Raw genomic sequence first — 22,100 nt, 5'->3', positions numbered from 1 at the left:
AAAGGTTTAATAATGAATTACATTTTTCACAAAATAGAATGCCAGTGGATTCTTAAAAGAGAATCCTTTTACTCTGTATTTTTTTGATTTGCAGAATTTCATTAACAATTAAAATTTCTGCAAATCAACAAAAATTTTATGTCCCAGTATGGCTATATCTAGTATTCAGCCACATCAATTCAATATTCAGTGCTTCTGAAATTAAAATTTATGTACTATTTTTTTTTCCCCCAGTCTCGTTCAGTTTTCCAACCCACGCTTTTAAAATTAACTACATATAATGATGTTTTCATTCCCAATGTCAAACTCTTAAAACTTAACATCATTATGATTGTGCAAAATTGTCTTTACTCAAAATTTATTATTCAAGAATATAAAATCATGCATAAATAAAACATTCATGTATCAAATTATATTTAAAGATTATGTAATCTTCCATTTATGGGAGGGGATGATGTGAATGCGAACAAATTTTTAAAAGTTTTCAATAAATGAATATAAAATGTACAGAATGTGTTACATAAAACCTAAGATGACCTGATTACTTTCAAGAACATTTTATCATTATACAAACAACCATTTATAATATTTGGAACAAAGATTACAGGAGTAATGGCTTAGAGAAGAAAAGAAGAGAAAGAAACAAACTTTAGTTGCCCTTTTTGAAGCATCAGTAGCAGCTTCTATTTCCAACTCATATTTCACTTTCAGGGTATTGTATTCATCCACAACAGCTTCTGATACTAAAAAAAATTAAAAATTTCATAGTGAAATCACAAGAAAATATTACTTGCATGATTTAAAAAAAATCCATGATTATTCAGTCAATTAAATTCAATGAACTTAAACTACTTGTTGAACTTTTCTAAAAGACAAGTTTTCACAGGGCAGCTTCCTTTAAATGTCAAATGGCTAAATATGTTGCTTTTGACCAGCACTGCCAAATAAAGGCTTAATACGCACAATTTTACTTAGGATGTATTAAACAAGCATGCTTTCCTCATTTTAAAGCTAATTTTCTAAACAGGAAAAAGAACATATTTTCAAACCTTAGAACTGCTGAATATTTATATTTTGAAATATTGTAAAATTTATAAATTTTTAAAATTACAGTCTGTAATTACAATACCTGATTGCAAACGTTCCAGGAACTCATCTTTCTCTTTCAATTCTTTATTCTGTTTTTCACACTGAGAAAAAGAGTGAATAATATTCAAAATGTACAGATGCAAATGGTTTAATTTTGTTTAATGTACAGAAAAATGAAACTGCATAACTATGCAATAAAATTTCAGGATATTAAAATAAAACTGATTATAATTCATACATAATTTTATACTTTGTTCTAATGTGCATAAGAAATGATTTCAAAGCAAATCTAGGAAAAATTGTCTACAGACAAAATTTACTATTTGTATCATTCTTTCTATTTAAAAAAAATTAATAAGCAATGAAATCTAGACATTATACAAATTAAACTTTGAGGAGCACTATTTTCTGGTAAAAAATGCAACCCATTTCTATTTCTAATTAAACAATATTACGTTACTTTTTTCTCCTATGTAAGATTAAAAGGAAATATTAAAGCTACAGAATGTGTTTTATTTGCATGAAATAAAAGTACATAAAAAATTTCTATTCAAAGAAAATTAAAATAAGCCATTTCCAATGATGCAAAATAACAAGACAGTACAGCAATTTTTGAACTTAGCAGTTTAGAATAAATTTATGCTTTTAAAGAAGAAAAATGCAACATCTGTTTATTTAAAGTATGTATTGCACTTCAACTTCTCCATTACCAATGCAAAATTACAATCAGTGCAAAAATTAAAAACTAAATTAACTATATGGTTAATTATAGTTGGCTTGAAAAGTAATCCAAATGGAGTTTAACTGTACTGCAGCTTAACAAACAGTTTAGTTTATTCAAGGCCTTATCCAAATACAAAATAATTTTATCTCTGCAAAGTTCAGTAAAGAATATTTTCAGATTGAAAATATAACAAACCAAAAGGCGTTTCTGAATTATGGATTTTTTCAAGCTTTTAGAGTATACATGTGCTTTTTACTCTGCTAACAAAATTAAGTATATGATTGACCTATTTTGTACTTCCCACAAATACTGCTAAAAACAGCCTTATTACATTTCACATACTTTCTAGATGCCCAATTGTAAAAGAAATTCAAAAGTGTATCTCTTAATTTTCTAAAACCAATGGTCTCATGGCAAAGAACAGTTAAGCACGATTGAAATTTCATGACACAATAGGGCTGAAAAAGTAAGCAAAGCAAAATCAACAGAAATGTTTCCATGATAATATTTATTAAATAAAATAAATTATGTATCATAGCGCGTATTAATTTAGAAGTAAAAAAAAAAATCAATGTTTGGAAATTTTCACAGGACTACTTTCAATGGTTTAATCCGCAGCAGCCAAAGTGCAAGAGATAAGATATAGCGATAAGAATAGCTGGACAGGTGTTAAGCTACTAGCACCATCTATTGAAGAAACAGGAAAAAAAACTAAAACATAATTTCCTTAACCAGTTAACTGTTTTGCTCGAACACTATTCGGGTGCTGCAAAAAGGGACATTTTTTATTTGCCCGTACATTGCTCGGGCAGTGTACTATTTTCCTACACCAACCCACTAATTGTCCCAGCTTTTTACCATTTTTTGCTTTGCAATGTTTCTAGTCGATGTCTCTAGTGGTCCAGGAGAGACTGAATTGTAAAACTAGTTCAAGGACAGGTCTTACCTCTTTTCATTATGTAAAGAAATTCAATAAGTTTGTTTCCACATGTTCAGTGTATTAGGCTTTGCGAATAGTATTTCGTCCCAATTTTGTCATGAAATAAAAGAACAATAGGTAAGAAAGAGGAGAAAAGTCCACCCGCCTGGCATTGCTGCCATATGGTTAAAGAACAATGGGTAACAGTAAATGGCTCATAACAGAATATAATACTAATACTGGATCAGATAGGGAATCTGAATGTTCTATAAATGATTCTTGTAGTCCTGAAAAGTTCTTCATAAAAGTTCTCTACTGACGATGAGGAAGCGGAAAGCTCAGATGATCTAATTCAGGTTCGGAACTTTCGTAAAATGGATACTAGTAATCCTCCTCCACCATCGCCGCAATTTCCTTTCACTTCTTTCACATTTATCTCTATCTTTCACATTATGTAAAATTTTCTCTCCAGTTCCGTAGCTTTGTCATAAAAAAGCCAACTTTAAAAGTAAAAATGCCTTAATTTCACTGCAATTAAAAATTGTCTTAAATTAATAAATGCAACACTTGTAACATTTTGACTGCTGATTTGAATTCATGTAATTGACTAGATTACAAAACTGTTTACAAAAAAATATGCTTATTTTTGGTCACAGTATGGTAGGAAAATGAAACAGTTAGGTGGTTAAAGGCTGAAGGTAAAAATGGATTGGAATTAGGGTCGTTAACTAGAACAAAAAGATTTTTTTAATGTGAAACGCCTCTAGAAAAACTAATTTACCAATGGAAGATTTTTTTAAATAATTTTTGCTGCAGAAAAATGGAAAGCGTGATTTTCAGACCAACAATGATGGACAACAGAGGAATTCTGTGTTTCCTTTTTCCTAACATATGCCTCATGTCCCTTAACATGAAATTTTAAGGCTCTCTTAGTTTGACCAATGTAAATTAAACCATACTGGCAAGGAATTTTGTAAATACCCCAGGAATTCATATCTGGAATGGGGTCCTTAAGTATTGAAATCAGAATTTTATTGACAGCAGAATAAAAGACTCAAAAGTTAAATTTCTGTAAAATGTGTGCAATTTTATAGCTAATTGATGGAAAGAAAGGAACGAGCACAGAATTCTTATAATCTTCTAAAACAAGAGTGTGTCTTTTGGTGTGCTGAGATGAGAATTTTTTAACTGCTTGGTTAATAATGTTGGGTGAAAAGCCCCTGTCAGTAGCTAATGCTTTTAAATAATTTAGTTCTTGATCCTGAGCCAGTTTGAAGGAGCAAACTTGAAGTGCACGAAAACAAAGGAATAAAATGAAGCTAACTTTTGTTTAGTTGGATGACATGATTTGAAATGTGGTGGAAGACAAACCGTTGAAGGTTTAGGGTAAACCGTAGCCTTAAAAATAAAACCTTAAAATTTCATGTTAAGAAACAAAGCATATGTTAGGAAAAAGGAAACAGAGAAGTCTTTTGTTGCCCAGCATTTTTGGTTCGGAAATCACACTTTCCATTTTTCTGCAACCAAAATTATTCAAAAACATCTTCCATTGGTGAATTATATTTTCTAGAGGCATTTCACATTCAAAAAAATATTTCTGTTCTAGTTAATGACCATAATTCCAATCCATCTTTACCTTCAGCCTTGAAGGAAATAATATTTTTGTTTTTCTTGTTTCATCAATAGACAGTGCTAGTAGCTTAACTCCTGTCCAGCCTAGTAGCTTAACTTCTTTTATCTTATCACTATATCTTATCTCATTCATTTGCACTTTGGCAGCTGAGGCTCATGGTTCATTAAAATCATTGAAATTAGTCCTGTGAAAATTTGCAAATATAACGCTGATTTTTGTTGTTTGACTTCTAAATTAATATTTGCTCGACATGTTATTTTACCCTAACATAACACTTATTTAAAAAATACAATAAATTTTATATTTACTCTTATAGCATATTAAAATAAAAATTTGGTTTTAAATTTTACCTAGTTAAGAAACATTTAAATAAAATTTTTAATAAACCTTTGGAAGAATGACATCCTGACAGACACAGACAAGGAGGACCACATTGATTGAAAAATTCATTAGATAACTCTAGTAATTTTTAAAATGAGATACCCAATAAAAACAAATTGAAATTAAAAAAATTTGTGCAATAATTAATGAATTCCCATCAACTTTACAATATTAAAAAAAATTAGAAATTCCATTTCATGAAAAATTTTAACACATTATACTTTAATAAACCAAACCTCCTTCACAAGTTCTTTGACTAAATAGATATTGAATCGATGAAGATGACTAGAGGAAGTACACTTAGAAATATCATATCCACAAATGGTGTCAGACCTACTACACGTAGGAAAAAATAGGTACTTAAGTATTATCACGACCACCTCAATCAAAGTCACCAAAGTCTGGCAACCATGCGCATAACAGCTCTTTAGGTAACTCTATCCGCTGTAAGTTGCAAACTGTACATTCTCCGAATTTGCCTTTATTTCTTTAAAAAATTGCAAGCTGCACCTAACAAATTGCACCAATATGTAAGTACCAATTATACTGAATAGGTTTTGATTATTACAGCAAAGCACATTAATGCTATCTGCCTAAGGGAAGAGATGCCTTTGGAGGATTTTAAAGGGAAACTGGCTTGCATACACCTTCAACATGAGAAAAAGCCACAAAAACACACATGCAGCCAGTGTTTTTGCCTGAATTCGAACCTAGGTTGGAAGTACCAGCATTCAGCGATTTTACCACTCAGCCGCTGCCAAATATATACCAAAAAGAACACTTTAATGAATTGCTCCAAAAATTTAAGGGGAATGTGAGATAAGAAAGCCCATTTTGAAAGCAATTTTCACATTTAACAAAGGGGAGAAAAACTAAATGTAAAAAAGTATCCAAAAATGATTAAGTTTTATTTGAAGTCAAGAATATCAGTTGAATTTTATAAAAAATTTCATGAAGAAAACTAAATTTCAGCCTCAATTAGAAAAAACAAGTGCTAAGAGACTACATGAATCACAAAAATCTATGACAAATTATATCAGCATATCAGAAAAACTACAAATTTCAAACATTTGTTAAGTTCTACTTAAAAATGATTATATAGAACAATTTCATTATACATGAGTTACTAACTTCCGAAAACAAAAGTTATACAATGCTGCTTTCTTTATTTTGAAAATACATAAACAAAGTTATACGATGATGTGTTCTTTATTTCAGTAATGCACAAAACATTTGGGCATAACAGGTTCTTTACTGTTAAATTTTCCTTTCCCATTAAGTACTTTCAATTTCTTTCCAGTTCTTGTTTAAGATATTGCATTTTGATCAGAGTTTAAATAAGCGAATCTTTCAGTAAATATGAATGCCAGAGGTATAACATCCTTTGCGTACAATTCTTTTATGAAAAGGCAGATAAGTGCCAGAGATGTTTATTTACATTTCTATCTCTTTAAGCTCAAATGATTTAAATCCAATTCCAGATTATTCATACAATATCAAAAAAATATCAATTATCAGTTACCTGTTTTATTAATAACTGATGACTCTCTTTCTCAGCCTTTAACTCTTTCAGCACTATTGGATATTAAACAAAATTAAATTTCACATATACAGAAAAATACTCCAATTACATACTACTTAAACAAAAAGTTACATGAATATGGCAAAGCACATAAGAGCTATCTACCTAAGGGAAGGGATGCCTTTATGAAAGGTGTTCTAAGCAAAACCACCTTATATTCATATTACATAAACCATAAAATTTGACAATGGAGCAAGCATATTCACATAGGATTGAATTCCCAGTATTCAGCAGATTTAACCACTTGACCACGTGCGGCATTTTCTATATTTTCCCAAAACAAAACCAATAAATGATGTGAAATACATAGAAAGAAAGAACAGAAAATGCCACACCATAAAGAAGCAAATGCACTGACACAAAAATTTCGGTGCCAGTGTATAAGTTATGGAAATTGCATTTGTAAGTGAATCAAAAGAACAACATGTGGGATATATGCAACGAAACAATGCACAAAGCCATCAGTTTCAGCACTGTCATCGCTTTGCGTCTCTGAAACAATCCAGAAAGTTGTATAATATACAAATTTTTGGACTGTTTTTGAGTCCCGTGAATGAAGAAAAAAAAGGTAAAATGCCTTTAAGACATTATACTCGTAACATTCAGTCTCACCCCTTGTTAAGGGGGCTGTTAGGCCTTCGTGCTGCTGGTTGATCTTTGAGCGCTTTCATAGAAGAAAAGCAGACTGGTACCACATCTATTTGTTGGATTTGACGATGATGGAGCCAGGAAGGAAATGTACAATGGCACAGGGTTCTGCAGTAAAAAGACTGCTGTCAGAATGCAGAAATTTCTGCACATGGCAACATGTTGTAGCTGACAACCAGCTGATAGTGTCCGATAGCTTTACAACAGAGGCATTTTACGAAGTGTATAGGATGACTCCATTATTCAAATATTGAAACAGTTTACCAATGAATGGGTGATGTAGATTTGCTGTTGAACAGCTACTTTACAAAGACTTCTCAGTGAGCTAGTGTCATGAATGACTGCACTACTGTTACACAGCTGTGTGGACTGCCAAACAGGAGAGTGCAATCCAAAAAAATCTTGCTTCTGACTTAGAAATCATAGTCTATATATGAGGGTATGGAAGCAATGTGACGACTAGATGACGCATCTACCATTTTCAAGTAAAATACGTTGCAGAAATGTAGACAAATAGTTTAGGATGTCATAAGTGCTAACAGCTATTCATGTTTAGTATGAACTACAGATACATTAACAGGATGCCATTATGTTGATGGCTGATGCAGTCTAGTCTTCTTCAGTATTTCTAGCCCAATCTTCTGTATTTTTAGGACATTAAAACACTATTTTTCAGCAAGATAAAAACCAGCCACGAACATCAAGGATTAAAGAGGCATGATTAGGTAGCAGCTGAATACATTCCCTCAACTATGAAACAATGATGAACTGGAAACTAACATATCATGCCGCCTCACAAGATTCAAGCACTCACTGACTCAGAGCAACAAAATGTTCAAGAATGTATTCCCCAAAACAGAACCACTAAATCTTTTCTATGCCTTGCATAATATATGCCTTACCAATGCACTTTTTTGAAAATTAAATCATTTTGTTAAGTGCTTGATTATCTATCCACTATAAAGTTTAACACATTTCCAATTATTCTTTCATGATGTGCCCATTTTCTCTGACAGGCACTGCAATTTGATCTACTCAACATAACAACATACAGATCCCATAAACTCCACATGCTTTCTAGACCAGTAAGCATTGAATGCTCTTGATTTAAAAGTAACATAATATGAGCCTTGAACTCACCATTCATTACTTTAATGTGTGATGGGTTAAAGGCTCCAGATTTGTCTTTATTTTACAGAGCATTACATGATGCTACAGTTTTGAAGATTTTACTCCAATATGACAAAAATTAAGGACGTGAAAGATTTTCACATATTGTGCAGTAGTATTTCAAAGAGTATATATCACTTGCCAAAAAACAAAGGCAAATGGCACAAAGCACCCTTCACTCAAAAACAGGGACAGAAGACCAAACAAACACCTATGTGATAGGCAGCAAACAAAGAAAATGTAATCCTCAATAGGGCAAAGAGTCATCCTTAAACTGTGATGCAAAATATATACCATGTCTATCCATATACAGTACAAGATCACTGATGAATTTTCGTGTCATCTGGTCTTGTACAGCATTTCTTAAACTGCGAGTTGCGACTCCAAATGGGGTCATAAAATCAAATATTGGGGTTGCAAAAATTTATTTCAGATATATGACTATAAAGAAACATTTGTAGCAATTCCTCCATTATCTTTTACAAAAGAGGCATTATATTTTCTGTACAGTGCAATTATAAAATTGTAATAATGGCCGAAATGTAAATTAAATTTCCATACTGAAAAATACCACTAAATGCATCATAATGTAGCATATTGCAGTTTTAGCTTATACATTTTTTCAGAATCAAATATCCTGCAAAAGCATATTATATAATAGCCTAAATCACAGGTGTGTGCCAATCATAAGGTTGGTACTCCTGTGACTACAGTCTGTTTCTCTAAAATAGGCATTTAAGGCCATTAATACCCTCTCCCAATTGCAACAATAATGAATGTTGTCATCTCTGCATAGCACTTTTTTTTAAGACTGTAGTTTAAGTCAGCTTTCATTCACATGTTTTTCGTGAAGCAAAACATGCTAAACACAAATGGAGTAGAAGGGGAGAAAAATTAGGCGACTTGAACCATCTGGGGTTCAGCTGTCATTCCCATGGTTACAAGTCAGGTGATTGAAAATAACTTATCTGTAATCTGTTACTTTGAATATTCCCATTTCAAAGTAACAGATAACAAACAGGATAGTGATAGCAGTTTCCCAGTATATCTCTAGTTGTCTCCGACTCATCACAATAAGACTGTACACCACAAAAATACAATATTGTAGTTTACTGTTTTACAGTAGGCAGATAAGATTAATTAGGCAGATAGCCCTCGCGTGCTTTGCCATAATTAAATACACCAACACGACCAACTGTTTTACTCAACTAAGGTTACATAATAAAATATTGCTGTTTACTGTTTTACTCAATTCATTTGAATAATTACTATCAGAGATGTTATTTTCTACTTTCTAAGTGAAAAGTCATATGATATAGCAATAACCACAAAGCTACCTATACTGCCTGCCCATTTCACCAACAAAATTATTAACGGTGGACTTATCCTACGTTTAAGGATTTAATCACTCAGCTGCTGGTAGGCATTCTGCATGAATTTAAAATACGACACATCACAAAGTATTTAAATTAATAGTATATTTTAACATATCTACATAATCCAAGAGAAGGAAATTTTTATGGCACTTACATATTAATCAGGGTACTTTTTGATCATCTGCACCCCATTACTGAAGTTGTGAACTTGCTGCCAACTTTAAAAAACATTCATGAACTCATGAGCTTAAAAAACATTAGAGAATGGCACAAGCTCAGCTCACTGTGCACCAATCAAAATAGATGTGTAATTCTGGATTGCCATATAAATACCTTTTGGCAATATCATCGGTTGCCAAATAATTATTTTGGTGACATACAATTTTGCATCGTGAATGCTTTTCCCCGACTTTTCGGTAGGAACACAGATAATCAGAAAATGCCTTAATTGGTACCTGCTGATATCAATCTGAACAATCTGTTGGTGCCTCCTTTTGGCAGTGAAATATGTTTTCCAACATCAATAAATTGATTAAACAGGTTATCTGATTTCTGGCAGATATTGTTCAATTATACTATATTCAAGCATAATAGCACTTCAAAATCACATGAAAGAGATTGTTATTCTCTTTAACTTGTCTCTGCCTCAGCATGAAATCTGTTCAGTAACAATTAAATGACTTCTAATTTCCAATTCTTATTCTAATACTCTTTCAGCAGGTAACATTTTCATTTCCATTGTACAACTTCCAGCATATAGCTTCACTGTATGAGAAACTATACTCGCAATTTTTTAGCAAAATACCATATGCTGAGAAATAATGAATTACTCTGCTTCATTTCTTAATAAACCTAGTAAATGCACAATATTTATCGCAGTAAAATTTAACAGAAGACTAACAAATATTATCTTGAAAACTTTCCATTTGAACAGAATTACACTGCCCCCTGTAAAAAAAAAAAGACACCATAGATAAATGCTTGCTTTAATTGGTCTAAAGTTGATATTGAAATAAAAAAGAAGCTATCCCTTCCCTTCCTTATCCAAAAAAATTATATTAACAAACTAAATAATATCTTTCTATATTCTGTTTCTTTAAAACAAGCACTTGAAGGTTGTCGCTATGTCCTCCCATGAGTTGCAATTATAATGCACCACCAGCACATGGCTTGCAATTTTTCTACCTCGTATGAGACTGTAGTTAAGTCAGCCTTCATTCATGAGCTTTTAATGAAGTAAGTTGTTAAGAGACAAGCCGGGCAGAAGAAAATTACTCTAAATTTCCTATTTTAAAGCAAAAAACTACAGCAGAATCCAGACTAGGTAACTACTCTCATATATGTCCTCACTTAGCGACAAATTTCTCACGGTGCCATATTACTATCTAAATTTTTGTCTACATTTCAAACTTTAAGCCTAAAATGTCTGCAAAAACCACATTTTGAACACACAATTTAAGCTAAAAATGCAAAAGAAAAACAAAAAATTTAGATAGCAAAAACAAAGTTTCTCACCAAAAATATTTGACAGGAATCCATGTATACAGCAATCTGTTTTAACTTAAAAAAAAAAAAAATCACAGAATTGCACAATTTATACAGTGATGGAATCTACGAACTACACACACCTTGCTTAAATAAATTAACATAACAATAAATTTCAAACAATACCAGGTACACAACATTCTGTTTAAACTTAAAAATACAACTCCGAATTGCACAACTTATGCAGTGAAGGATTCTACCAACTACGCACACCTCGCTTAAATAAATTAACATAACAACAATAAATTTCAAACAATACCATATGCACAGTGTTCTGTTTAAACTTAATAAAACATCTACGAATAGCACAATATATGCAGCGAAGGAATCTATGAACTACGCACACCTCACTTAAATAAATTAACATAACAACCATAAATTTCAAACAATACCATATACACAGCATTCTCTTTAAACTTGAAAAAAAAAATCTACGAATTGCACAATCTAGGCATTGCGCACTAGAATCAACTACTTGCATCAACAAAATAACTAAAATAAATTACAAACAATTCAAAAAAAAAAGAAAAAAACAGAAACTAAAAAAAAAAAAAAAAAAACCAATGAACATAACATTCTACAAAATAAGAACAATAAAATAAAATAAAGTGCACTTACCATGAATGAATGCTCCTTCGAACAGAAGAAATATCAATTTCAAACATCACTAAAAAAATTTAACAAATTTGTTGAAAGGACCTTCTCCCATTTCAGAACAGCGATGGAAAAACATATAAACCACCAAATAAAATTCAAAATCGCATTTCCAATTATAAGTAGGAAACATAGCTTTAACATGTCGCCACATAATCTCTATTGCATTTATATGACAACCAGACTCACTATCCATTCATACATTGATTCACTAATAAATATTCAAAACATTCTTCTCCTAAATCCTTATAGAATTTCCAGCCATTTGAAAAATTAGTTGTACTAGACATGCGATTAAAATTTTGCCAACACATCTTTCATTGGTAAAAGTATATTTTAGGGTACACCTTGGCGAAACTTGGCAATTTTTGGCGGTACATGGATACCGAGTTTGTGCAATTCTTTGACTTGTCATTTTGGCCTGCTTAGTGGCGATTTTTGGCGCAAAAATTGCAGCTACGCAAGCCAAAATAACAAGTCAAAGAATTGCACAAACTCAGTATGCATGTACACATCGACCTATTTTCATGTATAAAATAAAATCCTTGAATTGCACAAACTATGATTTACATACTCCCTTGAGTTTCTCCATGTACACATTGGTATATTTTCACTTAAAAAGTCAAAGGAGCACCCAATTCTACAGTAGAGGCAAACAAAAAAAATACATAATCTCAATAAACTACATTTTAAACCAAACAAAAAGTAACACTAAAAAGGAAAAAAAAACCTGTTATGTATTTTAGCACTAGAGAAAGCAAATATCTCCTTACTTTATTTAGAAATTCGTTCATTTTCAGTCTGTGTCACGCAAAATTTCTTAACAGCATTATAAAATTATCTGAACTATACAATCCGTATATTGCCGTCGCCACAGAAATTCACAAAAATAAGAGTAAAAAATATACTACGTAGTTCCGGATCATGGATGCTAAGTAAACCTTCATTTACACACCAGTCAATTAACGTACTTTTCCCATTTTGTTCCAAATCATACAGAAACTTCAAATTAATCCTACTATATTCAGCCATCGTACCATCTAAACAATGAAACAAGCAATGTACTTCCTAAGCAGCATACACCACAAAAGTCCTTGCAAAACATCCAATAATTCAAAATTTTCTGGAATAATGCAAACGATTATGTCATAATACAGTTTCCATAACATTCAACTACTCAGGTTACCACAAATGATACAACTTGGAGATAAACGAAACAACAACTTGGCGATAAATGAAAAAACAACTTCACGATAATACAAGAGGTACCTTAAAGTCAACTCTAGCCCTTTCATTGCATCATAAACTATTTCTAACCGCCCACCACATGAACTAACCAGCAACTAAACTCATTACAGCAAAATCCAAATTTCTACGTAAAAAAAGGTTGCTAAAGAAACCAACATCACCCCCAAAACCATCACAGAACACACAATCGTGCCAAAAACCAGTCTAGAACACATATTGCCACATTTGGTGACCTGAGAGCATATATAAAGATATGCTAGACTAGCTTCAAAGGTTACCACAATGCTCACAGTAAACAGGCATGGACAGAATTAATGGAATGTATTGACAGGTGCTAGCCAATTTCCAAGCATCCTTTCTGCTATTATTGTTACTTTTAGAAGTGTTAGCCTCTAACTTTGTGCTTAATTGATGGCATAATTATTATGCAGTCAAAATGAAATAAGATGCATGTAAAGAATTGAAAGTGAATTATTGATTTTATAAGAGATTTTGTATTTAACTCATTTAAATACTGACAATATCATGCTTTTGATGCACATTTTAAAATGAAAGCACCCAACTTTTCAGTAATTTTCACTTAGTACAGTTTAATGGAAATAAAAAAATAACTAAGATTCGACTCTAATAAATATCAGAATAGACAAAAACTGGCAGATAAAAAATAACAATATTTCTATGTTGCAGTAGTTCTGGCAAAAAACAGTTTTAGTTTGTTGGATTATGGCAAAGCTAACTAGGGATATATGCCTAAGAGGACAGATGCCTTCATGCAGGATTTCCTAAGAGAAAATAGCTCATATTCACATTAAAAATGGGGAAAACATGCAGGCAGCCTATTTACTGAGACTTTCCAAGAAATGGTAATTGGCATATTTCAGCCTTAACAAGTATCAGATAAGGGACTGTTATCAGGACTGGATTCAGAAATGTAAGTATGTATCTGTTCATGTATGCATGTATATATGTAAGTACAAATGAATGTGTGTATATATATACACATACATACAAACAAACATTCATACATTTCTGAATCTGATCCCAATAATAGAGTAGTTTCCAGATGGTTATGTGTATTACATAAGCAATTCATTCAGCTTTCTATCACACACAATTTAATATACACATATGAGATACTGACAATAAATTTACATTTACTGTTTTAATTAATACAGTTTTATAAGCACTTTATTTAAACAAACATAACTAGAATTCATTTCAAACAAATACTTTTTGGTGGCCACAACTTAGCAGTAGCAGCTAATCAAAAACATTATCACAGCCGCTGTGATGCCTCAGCATAAATTCTGATAGGAAGGATACCAGATCATGGCAATGCATACACCTGTGCATTTAGCTCCCCATTTCACTGATCTCCATCAGATGGAAGATTGAAAATTGCATATAAAAGTAAGCATATTAAATATTAGCAATGAAAAACTGAGAAAATTTTCACTAACTGAGAAAAACAAAATTATGTGCACATGTGCAGATCAGTAACCATTTGCTTTTTGCCACAGAGGAAATGCATTTCTTGACAAGGCTGCTATAACATCGAAGTACTGAAATAGCTTTCTCTCTGTTAATTGATGTGCAAGTTTCAATAAAATAATAATATAACTAAAAATTAATACACTAACCTTGCTTTAGGATGTTTTTGATAGTTACATACTTCTCATCTAACACTTCAAGCTTTTCTTTACATGACTGTTCATTATCTTTGTGTTGGTATTTCAGCTTTAGAGATTTTTTCTTCTCCATTGCTTCAAATAAAAAAAAAAGACACTTAATAATATTTCAAAATAATAAATAGCATATCTACTATAACAGCTTTGATAAGCGAATATTTAACCAACAACAGAATATTGATTTCATATGAGTTCCAAATAAGAAAATCTTAAACTAAAGAGAATAACTTTCATGGTAATTCACTTTCTTTAAGGTATGCAGATTTTAAGAAAATCTAATAAATTTCTAATTCTAAAAATTAAAGACAAAATTGACTCAAAAGGTAAACTTCTTAAGCCTTTTGTTTTATGGCCACCTTCAAAGCTACAAGAATAAAAAGAAACCTCAAGGAAAACCTTTTCGATATCTAACTGTAAGAAATATACACCAGTGTAAAATTTTACAGTTGGTTGTTGAAATAATAAAATTTTTACCTAATTCTAAATCTTTTCAGCAATTCCTCAATTTCCTTTTCCATACATGAATCATATTAGAGTATCACATATTAGGTAGACATATTAGAGTATTACTTTCAAATACAGTACAAAGTCTTTTAATCCGGACTTGTTGGGACTTCAGCAATTCCGGATTAGGGGTTTTTCCGGATTATAGATCATCAATTTAAATCTGATAAGATGGCATGCAGAAATTATAGAATTAAAAATATGAAACCGTAATTTATGAAATAAAGAGCAATTATGATCTAAAGGGTATCAAAATTTACAAAAAAAAAGCTTAATATTTATTTGTTTACTTAAATAAACATTTCTTTCAAAGTAAGTTGTTTAAGTTGCTTCATTTTTTGTGCTAATACTTTCTCTTTAATTCTATAAACAGGCATAATTTCTTGTTCAGTTCCACTGTTCAAGTGAAGCAATTGCTGTGTCGAGAGTACCGACTAACCTATCAATCGAAATTTTTTCGTTTTCAATAACCTCTCTGTCACTTTCTTCACTATCGGAAGCGGTACATCGAAACATGCTTTCAGTTTGCAGATCCTTTGGCAGCTCCAGAATCGGAAACTTTTTTTGGCATAATCAAAAGTTCAAGCTTACTTTTTATAAAATTGCTTTAACAGTCTGCAAAAAATAATAAGCCGGATCCAATTAGAAGATTAAGGAACAATGCAATCTGCAACATTAACTGAAATAGATAATTAGATAATTTTAGCCTAGCTTATACTGTCCGTTATACATTAAACACGCATGCTTAAACGTATTATACGATGTGCAGAAAGTTTGTAGCTTTGAGGTCTGGATTATGGACGTCCGGATTAAAGACTTTGTACTGTACTATTTTCTCAGCAAAAATAAACCATTCCATTTACTTCTTTAAATAGCTCTAATACAAAGCTGAAACATATAACAGAAGATTTATAAAGTATAATTTAGTATATACCAAGATATATAAAGTTATTAATTTATTTACCTAATATTTATAAGACTATTGACTATACGAAAACCTACTTTTCTCTTTTATACAGTAAAATTACTGCAATAGCCAAAAGTTTGCATGAAAGCACCAGTTTCCTTCTCCTTTTTCAATAACCAACAAAAAGGTCATCATTTCAAATGACATCATTCTTACTTTTTCACAAAGAAGTCTACAACAGAAAAACTCCTGCCACGAAGAGATTATACTGTGTATAGGAAAAATAAGTGGAAGCCCAGCTCTTGGGGTTACCCTTGCTTGTTAAAAACAATTACCCTTTGCTGATTTGTATACAGATCAGGGTTTTTTAAACTTTTTTCAGTCATGACCCCTTTTTATTACCGAGATTTCTTCGCGACCCCCAGGACCCCATAATAGTTACAAAAATTTTGTGGGATCCCATAAATATTGCACAAATCCGACACACGCGCGAGTGAAACTCAGTTTTTTCCCTTGTACTATAATACACTATTGCAGTTTTAGGTCATTAACTTTAATTTCTAATTTTAAAACATAGAACAATGTGAAAATTTTAAATAAGTAACAGACAAAATGACAGCGTCACGTGCAAAGCAAGGAAAATGAATGTTTATATTAGGAAAAGAATGTGTACGTTTTCAATTTTTTTCTTTGTATTGTCTTATCTTTATCTATTTTCAGATATATTGTGTAAAAATATTTGGTAAATGTAAAATTGTTATAATAAGAAATATCAAAACTGCTAAAATTTTTGCCGACCTCCAGCTGTAGGTCACAACCTGCAGTTTAAGAAACCCTGCTTTAGACAAAAAATAGAAAACAGACATAAATTATGTTGATTTAGACGATTGATTGTTAGACAACAAGTTCGCTCATGCTTAGGTAATGAAATGGTTATAAAAAACGATTCAAGCACATTTTGAATTACTGCCACGAAGTCAGATTTTAAATGAGTACTGAATTCAACCCCTATCTGGTGGTCAATGTGTCAATATGTTTTCTGATGCACTCTCGGCCTTGCAATCACTTTCTGGACTTTGGTTTGATAATAAACTTACTGTGAATATTAAAATGAAACATAGAAATCTACGAACAAAATACAGTCAAAAGTCGTTAATCCGGACTCATCGGGACTTCGACGATTCCGGATTATCGATTTTTCCGGATTATAGATCATCAGTTTAAATCTCGTAAGATGGCATGCAGAAATTCTAAAATTAAAAATATGAAACCTTAATTTATGAAATAAAGAACAATTATAATCTAAAGGGTATCAAAATTTACAAAAAAAAGCTTAATATTTATTTGTTTACTTTATTAAACATTTCTTTCAATGTAAGTTGTTTTAAGTTGCTTCATTTTATGTGATAATACTTTCTCTTTAACTCTTTCGTATCGAAGTCGCCCAAAGCGCCCTAGCATTCAGACATCGGCTCGACGCCCGAAACGCCTGAATAATTTCCTACCCAGTGCTTTCCCCCATCACGTTACTGCATTACTCATTGCTTTCAGGTGTTGTTAAATCACACGTCAATCATTCTTTGTTGACAATTTCCTTGTTTCCTTTGTTCATTCCTTTCCTTTGCTTACTGTCAGTGTTTAGCTTTTGATGCCCGAAGTTGCAATCCCAGTGTCAAAGCGTCGAAGAAAGAAGTTCTCACTTTACTTAAGTAAGGCTATTGTTAGCGCTGTAGTATTCAACTTGCCATGGGGGAAGGAAAAGCATTCCAGGAGAAATTCTTAGATACGGGCGTTTTCGATGTTTGGGAAATTGAGATTTTGTCCTCTCTCGATGCGAAAGAGTTAATTCTATAAACAGACACGATTTCTTGTTCAGTTACAAAGTTCCGCTGTTCAAGTCCCGTTAATTGTTGTGCTGAGAATACCGACTAACTTGTCAATCGAAATTCTTTCGTTTTCACTAACCTCTCTGTCACATTCTTCAAGTCTTTATCCATTTTTTGCAGCAATTCCACTTTTTGTTTGATGGACATAGAAACATACTTTCGTTTTGTACGATCCTTTGGGAGCTCCAGAAACGGAAATTCTATTTGACATAATCGAAAGTTCAAGTTTACTTTTATAAAATTGCTCTTACACTCTGCAAAAAATAATAAACCAGATCCAATTCGAAGATTAAGAAACAACGCAATCATCAACATTAACTGAAATAGATAATTAGATAATTTTAGATTATACCGTCCGTTATACATAAAACGCACACGCGAAAACGTATTCTGCGCTTGCGCAAATGCATATGCGCAGTGGTAAAAGGTCTTACGCGCACGCGTAAATGCCTATGCGCATGTGTCAACGCGGCGCATGCACAGAAAGTTTTTAGCTTTGAGGTCCGGATTATGGGTGCCTGAATTAACGACTTTTGACTGTATAATATTAAGATACATCTGATTAAGGTACATGTGGGTTTCTATGGTAATAAGAGGGCTGAGAAAATGGCAAAAGAAGCTACACTTGGTAACTGCAAAGAAATTAAACTGCAGGGCTTTAGAAGAAAGGCTATTGGAATTTTATAGAATAGTATATATGAAAAACGGAAAAACAATTGGGAATTCTTGGAGAAAGAAAAATTATATGTGTACTATACAGATTTATAAAGAAAGTGCTACATTGATATAGATCTGAATCAGGTTTTGATGGGACATGGATGTTTTCCCATGTTCTTGAATAGATTTGCCTTGCAAGAAAACAATCTTTGTCGTCTATGTAGAGGTGATAATGTTCACTTTGTTGAAACCTGCGGCTTTACTGCTAGTACTAGAGATAAAATTAAAACTGAATTTCCAAGAGATCTTAAAGACTATAGTAAAATGCTGCTTTATTCCAGGGAAATAATGAATATTATCAACACAAAAAGATATTTGGCTGAAGTAGATGTGTGAATGATCTTGTACCCGTTTTCTTTTCTTTATGTGTCATTTTATTACATGTTTAACTGTTTATTCTTTTCTTTTCAGTTCATTTTTGTTTTGTTGGGCTGGCTTCTAAAGGCTTTGTGGCTGAATCATCGGCCGGCGAAGCTGGGGGCTTCGCCCTTATAGTAACATACTGAATTCACCCCCTAATTTACTGTTAACAGACAGAAAATTAACAATACAGTAGCATCCCTCATGAACATATAATACGTTTATGGCAAACTACAGAAATGAAGCAAAAGTTAACAGATGAAAATAACCAAGTGCTATACATACATAACAACAGTTAACATCATGTTAATAGACATTAACAGCATAATATTTACCAGATAGATTATGCAAAGCATAATACTGCCAACATTAAAGTAACAATAAAATATAATTTTATGTTTTTTGAGTAAATGATTGTCATTTTAACCTAACGCTCAAGAGATGCTATATCAATGAAAAAAATTATATAAAAAAAAAGCTGTATACTATTGCAAATGATTGTAAGAGAAGACCGAGCAAAAGCTATGTTTTCCATCAGAGTATTGCACAAGCAATAAAAGACTTCTATACCATACATGTTTACTATGTTAATGATCAGGATTTTCTAAAAATAGAAAACTGGAAGCATTTGCACAGCTTGTTTTATTTTATTATCATTTTGCATCCTTTCCTTATACAAATTTTTAGATTTTTAAAACTCTTACTTTTTTTTGTTTAAAAAATGGAAGAATCAGTAATCCACTAGTAATTGAAACTATAGATACTAAATTAATAGATAAAAGGGCAAAACTGTTCTATTTTAATAACTAGGAAATTTCAGCCATAACATAATATTAATTTCAAATGAAAAGGTTGAGTGCATTTCAAAAGATTCATTATATAATATCTGAAACAATTTGTTCCTAAAAAAGAAAATCACTGCATCGTACCTTTATAAATATTCAACAAGCAGTTTCACATTCCATTTCTACGATTTGAGTTTTAGCAGCTATTTAAAAGTTCAAGTTGATAGGCATATCTTATAAACAGTGTAGCTAATGAAATCATTCATTCATTAAGTTATAAAATAATATATTTAAAACTTAATCTTCATTTAATGTGTTATTATTTTGTTGTTTATTAATTTAATGGAAATTTATGCAACCCACTTATAAGCATTCATATTTTAAAACTTTAAGAAGATATTAACATATAACTTTAAACCTTTACATTAATTTTTATGCATATTTTTTTTAACCAACTGAAGACTTCTTTGCAGATCAAATGCATAAACTGTAAAATCTATAAAAATAATGTTGCATCTGGCAATTTTTTACAATAAGCAATATTAAAAATTCCAACTTAATGAAATTGATATCAGCAATATATTGCATTCTGGAAGACAAAATATTTCAAGTGGAAAGAAGAGCAAGAATTTTTTGTTACAGAGCTGACTCGAACAAATCTGGATTTGGAAAACGAGCGTAAATGGCATTTCATTGTTTAATACATGTACCTGAAAACCTTTCATATGCACTTAAAAAACTGTAAAGCAATTTTAAAACAGAAAACCCTGAATGCATTGACCAGCTTATTGATTTTGAAAATATTTTATATTTCATCTTTATGAAGTGCGTTTGTCTAAATGCAGGAGTAATGATAAAATTAAAAAATTACACCAAAGTTCAATAAAGTAGTTTATTATTAGTCTCTATTCAGAAACAGCTGTATCTAAAAAGCTGAAGTTTTCATTAAGCCTCATGTAAAACTTTTCAGATATATATAAAAAAAAAAAAAACACGCAGAAATACTCTTTACTTTTTGCACTCAAAAACATTCTAAGCAATTAACTGCATCATTTGTTTCTATATTACCCTCATTCAAGTAATGCTAAGTTGAATATTTTACTTATATCAGTTTAGCCTTTCAGCAGGCATGGTTAAAGATATTTTTCTACACTTACACAAACACAGAAAAGCATCGCCTAAATAACTGCATCCAAATGAAACACCGAATTTGTGGATGTGAATCAAAAATCTTACTTTAAATTTACAGCAAACTTTAATATTGACTTTATTTACAGACTTTTAAACCTGAAAACATATTAAAGAATGTTCCTGACACATACGGGTACATTTTTACGCCACGTATTTTGCATGTATTAACATACAAAATGTCATGTACGAAATGCCTTAAATATATAAATAAAAAATACAGGTGTCAAAACAAAAGATTCGCCCTTAATGGCATATTTAACGACATCTTGTCGTGTATCGAACTAATTCACATACTTTAACAGATTCCAATTATTCTAATGCACTTAAAATGTGAAACATCTGTAAAGAAAACGCACAATTATTTTTCTCTAATTTCCAAATTATTTACCTAATTTACTAATCCAGTTAGTGAAAAACTTCGAATGAAGCTACTTCGCTTCATACGCCCGAAAAACACTCACCGTCACTTAAAATAATTCGTATTTGTGACGCAATGTGATCATTCGCCGCCAAACACTTTTGAGGAAGTTGGCTTCTGCTTCAACTTCCTGTTGTATTTGCATGCCGTTTTTCAATAACCAATCAAACTTTGCTTCATCACGGCAACTCTGCAGCCATTCCAAAGCAGTAATGTTGAATAAAATAAAACAGAAAATCCAAAAATGAAATCTCATTTTCAATGAAACAGTGGTTAAGAATTAATTTTACTATTTATAAAAGCTGATGTGCGTGTGCAGCAAGATTTAACATTACAGTACACTCGCTCTTTATTATGGCTCCCACTATTCTGAAGATCAAAAACCAGGCCAACATTTAACGAAGAAAGAATACCATCGCAGGAGGAGAAAAGCGTAATGCAGCTGTTCTAAATAATATAATAAGTTCAATATTTTACTTAATAGCTATATGATTAAATTAGTAAAAAAACGCGATTCGCAATGTCTGAATGCACATTTACACTGTCGGGACTTTGATCTCAAGAAACGCGACTGAACATAACAGCTCCACTAAAGGTAAAGACACTCGCATTTTTAGATATAAAATTGACTATCTATGCATTTATCGCATAAGACAGATAAACAGCCACCCCATT

At 31.7% G+C, this 22,100-nt stretch overlaps 1 protein-coding gene across 1 annotated transcript in view; it reads right to left on the bottom strand.

Annotated features, from left to right (window-relative positions):
- LOC118185704 (uncharacterized) overlaps window positions 1–21,547 on the bottom strand; it is an 89,262-nt gene extending 67,715 nt beyond the window's left edge. Inside the window, exons 1-6 of the mRNA XM_035355592.2 lie at window positions 21,469–21,547; window positions 14,610–14,732; window positions 11,038–11,082; window positions 6,269–6,321; window positions 1,130–1,190; window positions 649–743 (exon numbers count right to left, since the gene is read on the bottom strand). Coding sequence (XP_035211483.2) covers window positions 649–743; window positions 1,130–1,190; window positions 6,269–6,321; window positions 11,038–11,082; window positions 14,610–14,730 — 375 coding nt within the window. The 5' untranslated portion in view covers window positions 14,731–14,732; window positions 21,469–21,547. The remainder of the gene's footprint in view (window positions 1–648; window positions 744–1,129; window positions 1,191–6,268; window positions 6,322–11,037; window positions 11,083–14,609; window positions 14,733–21,468) is intronic.
- Between the last annotated feature and the right edge of the window lie 553 nt (window positions 21,548–22,100).

The sequence above is a fragment of the Stegodyphus dumicola genome, chromosome X2 (assembly GCF_044657685.1).
Source record: "Stegodyphus dumicola isolate Sdum_Otavi_A_Nest chromosome X2, ASM4465768v1".
In the NCBI taxonomy this organism is placed as follows: Eukaryota; Metazoa; Arthropoda; class Arachnida; order Araneae; family Eresidae; genus Stegodyphus; species Stegodyphus dumicola.
Note: the sequence above shows the minus strand (reverse complement) of the source record. Positions and strands in the feature narration are given on the sequence as shown.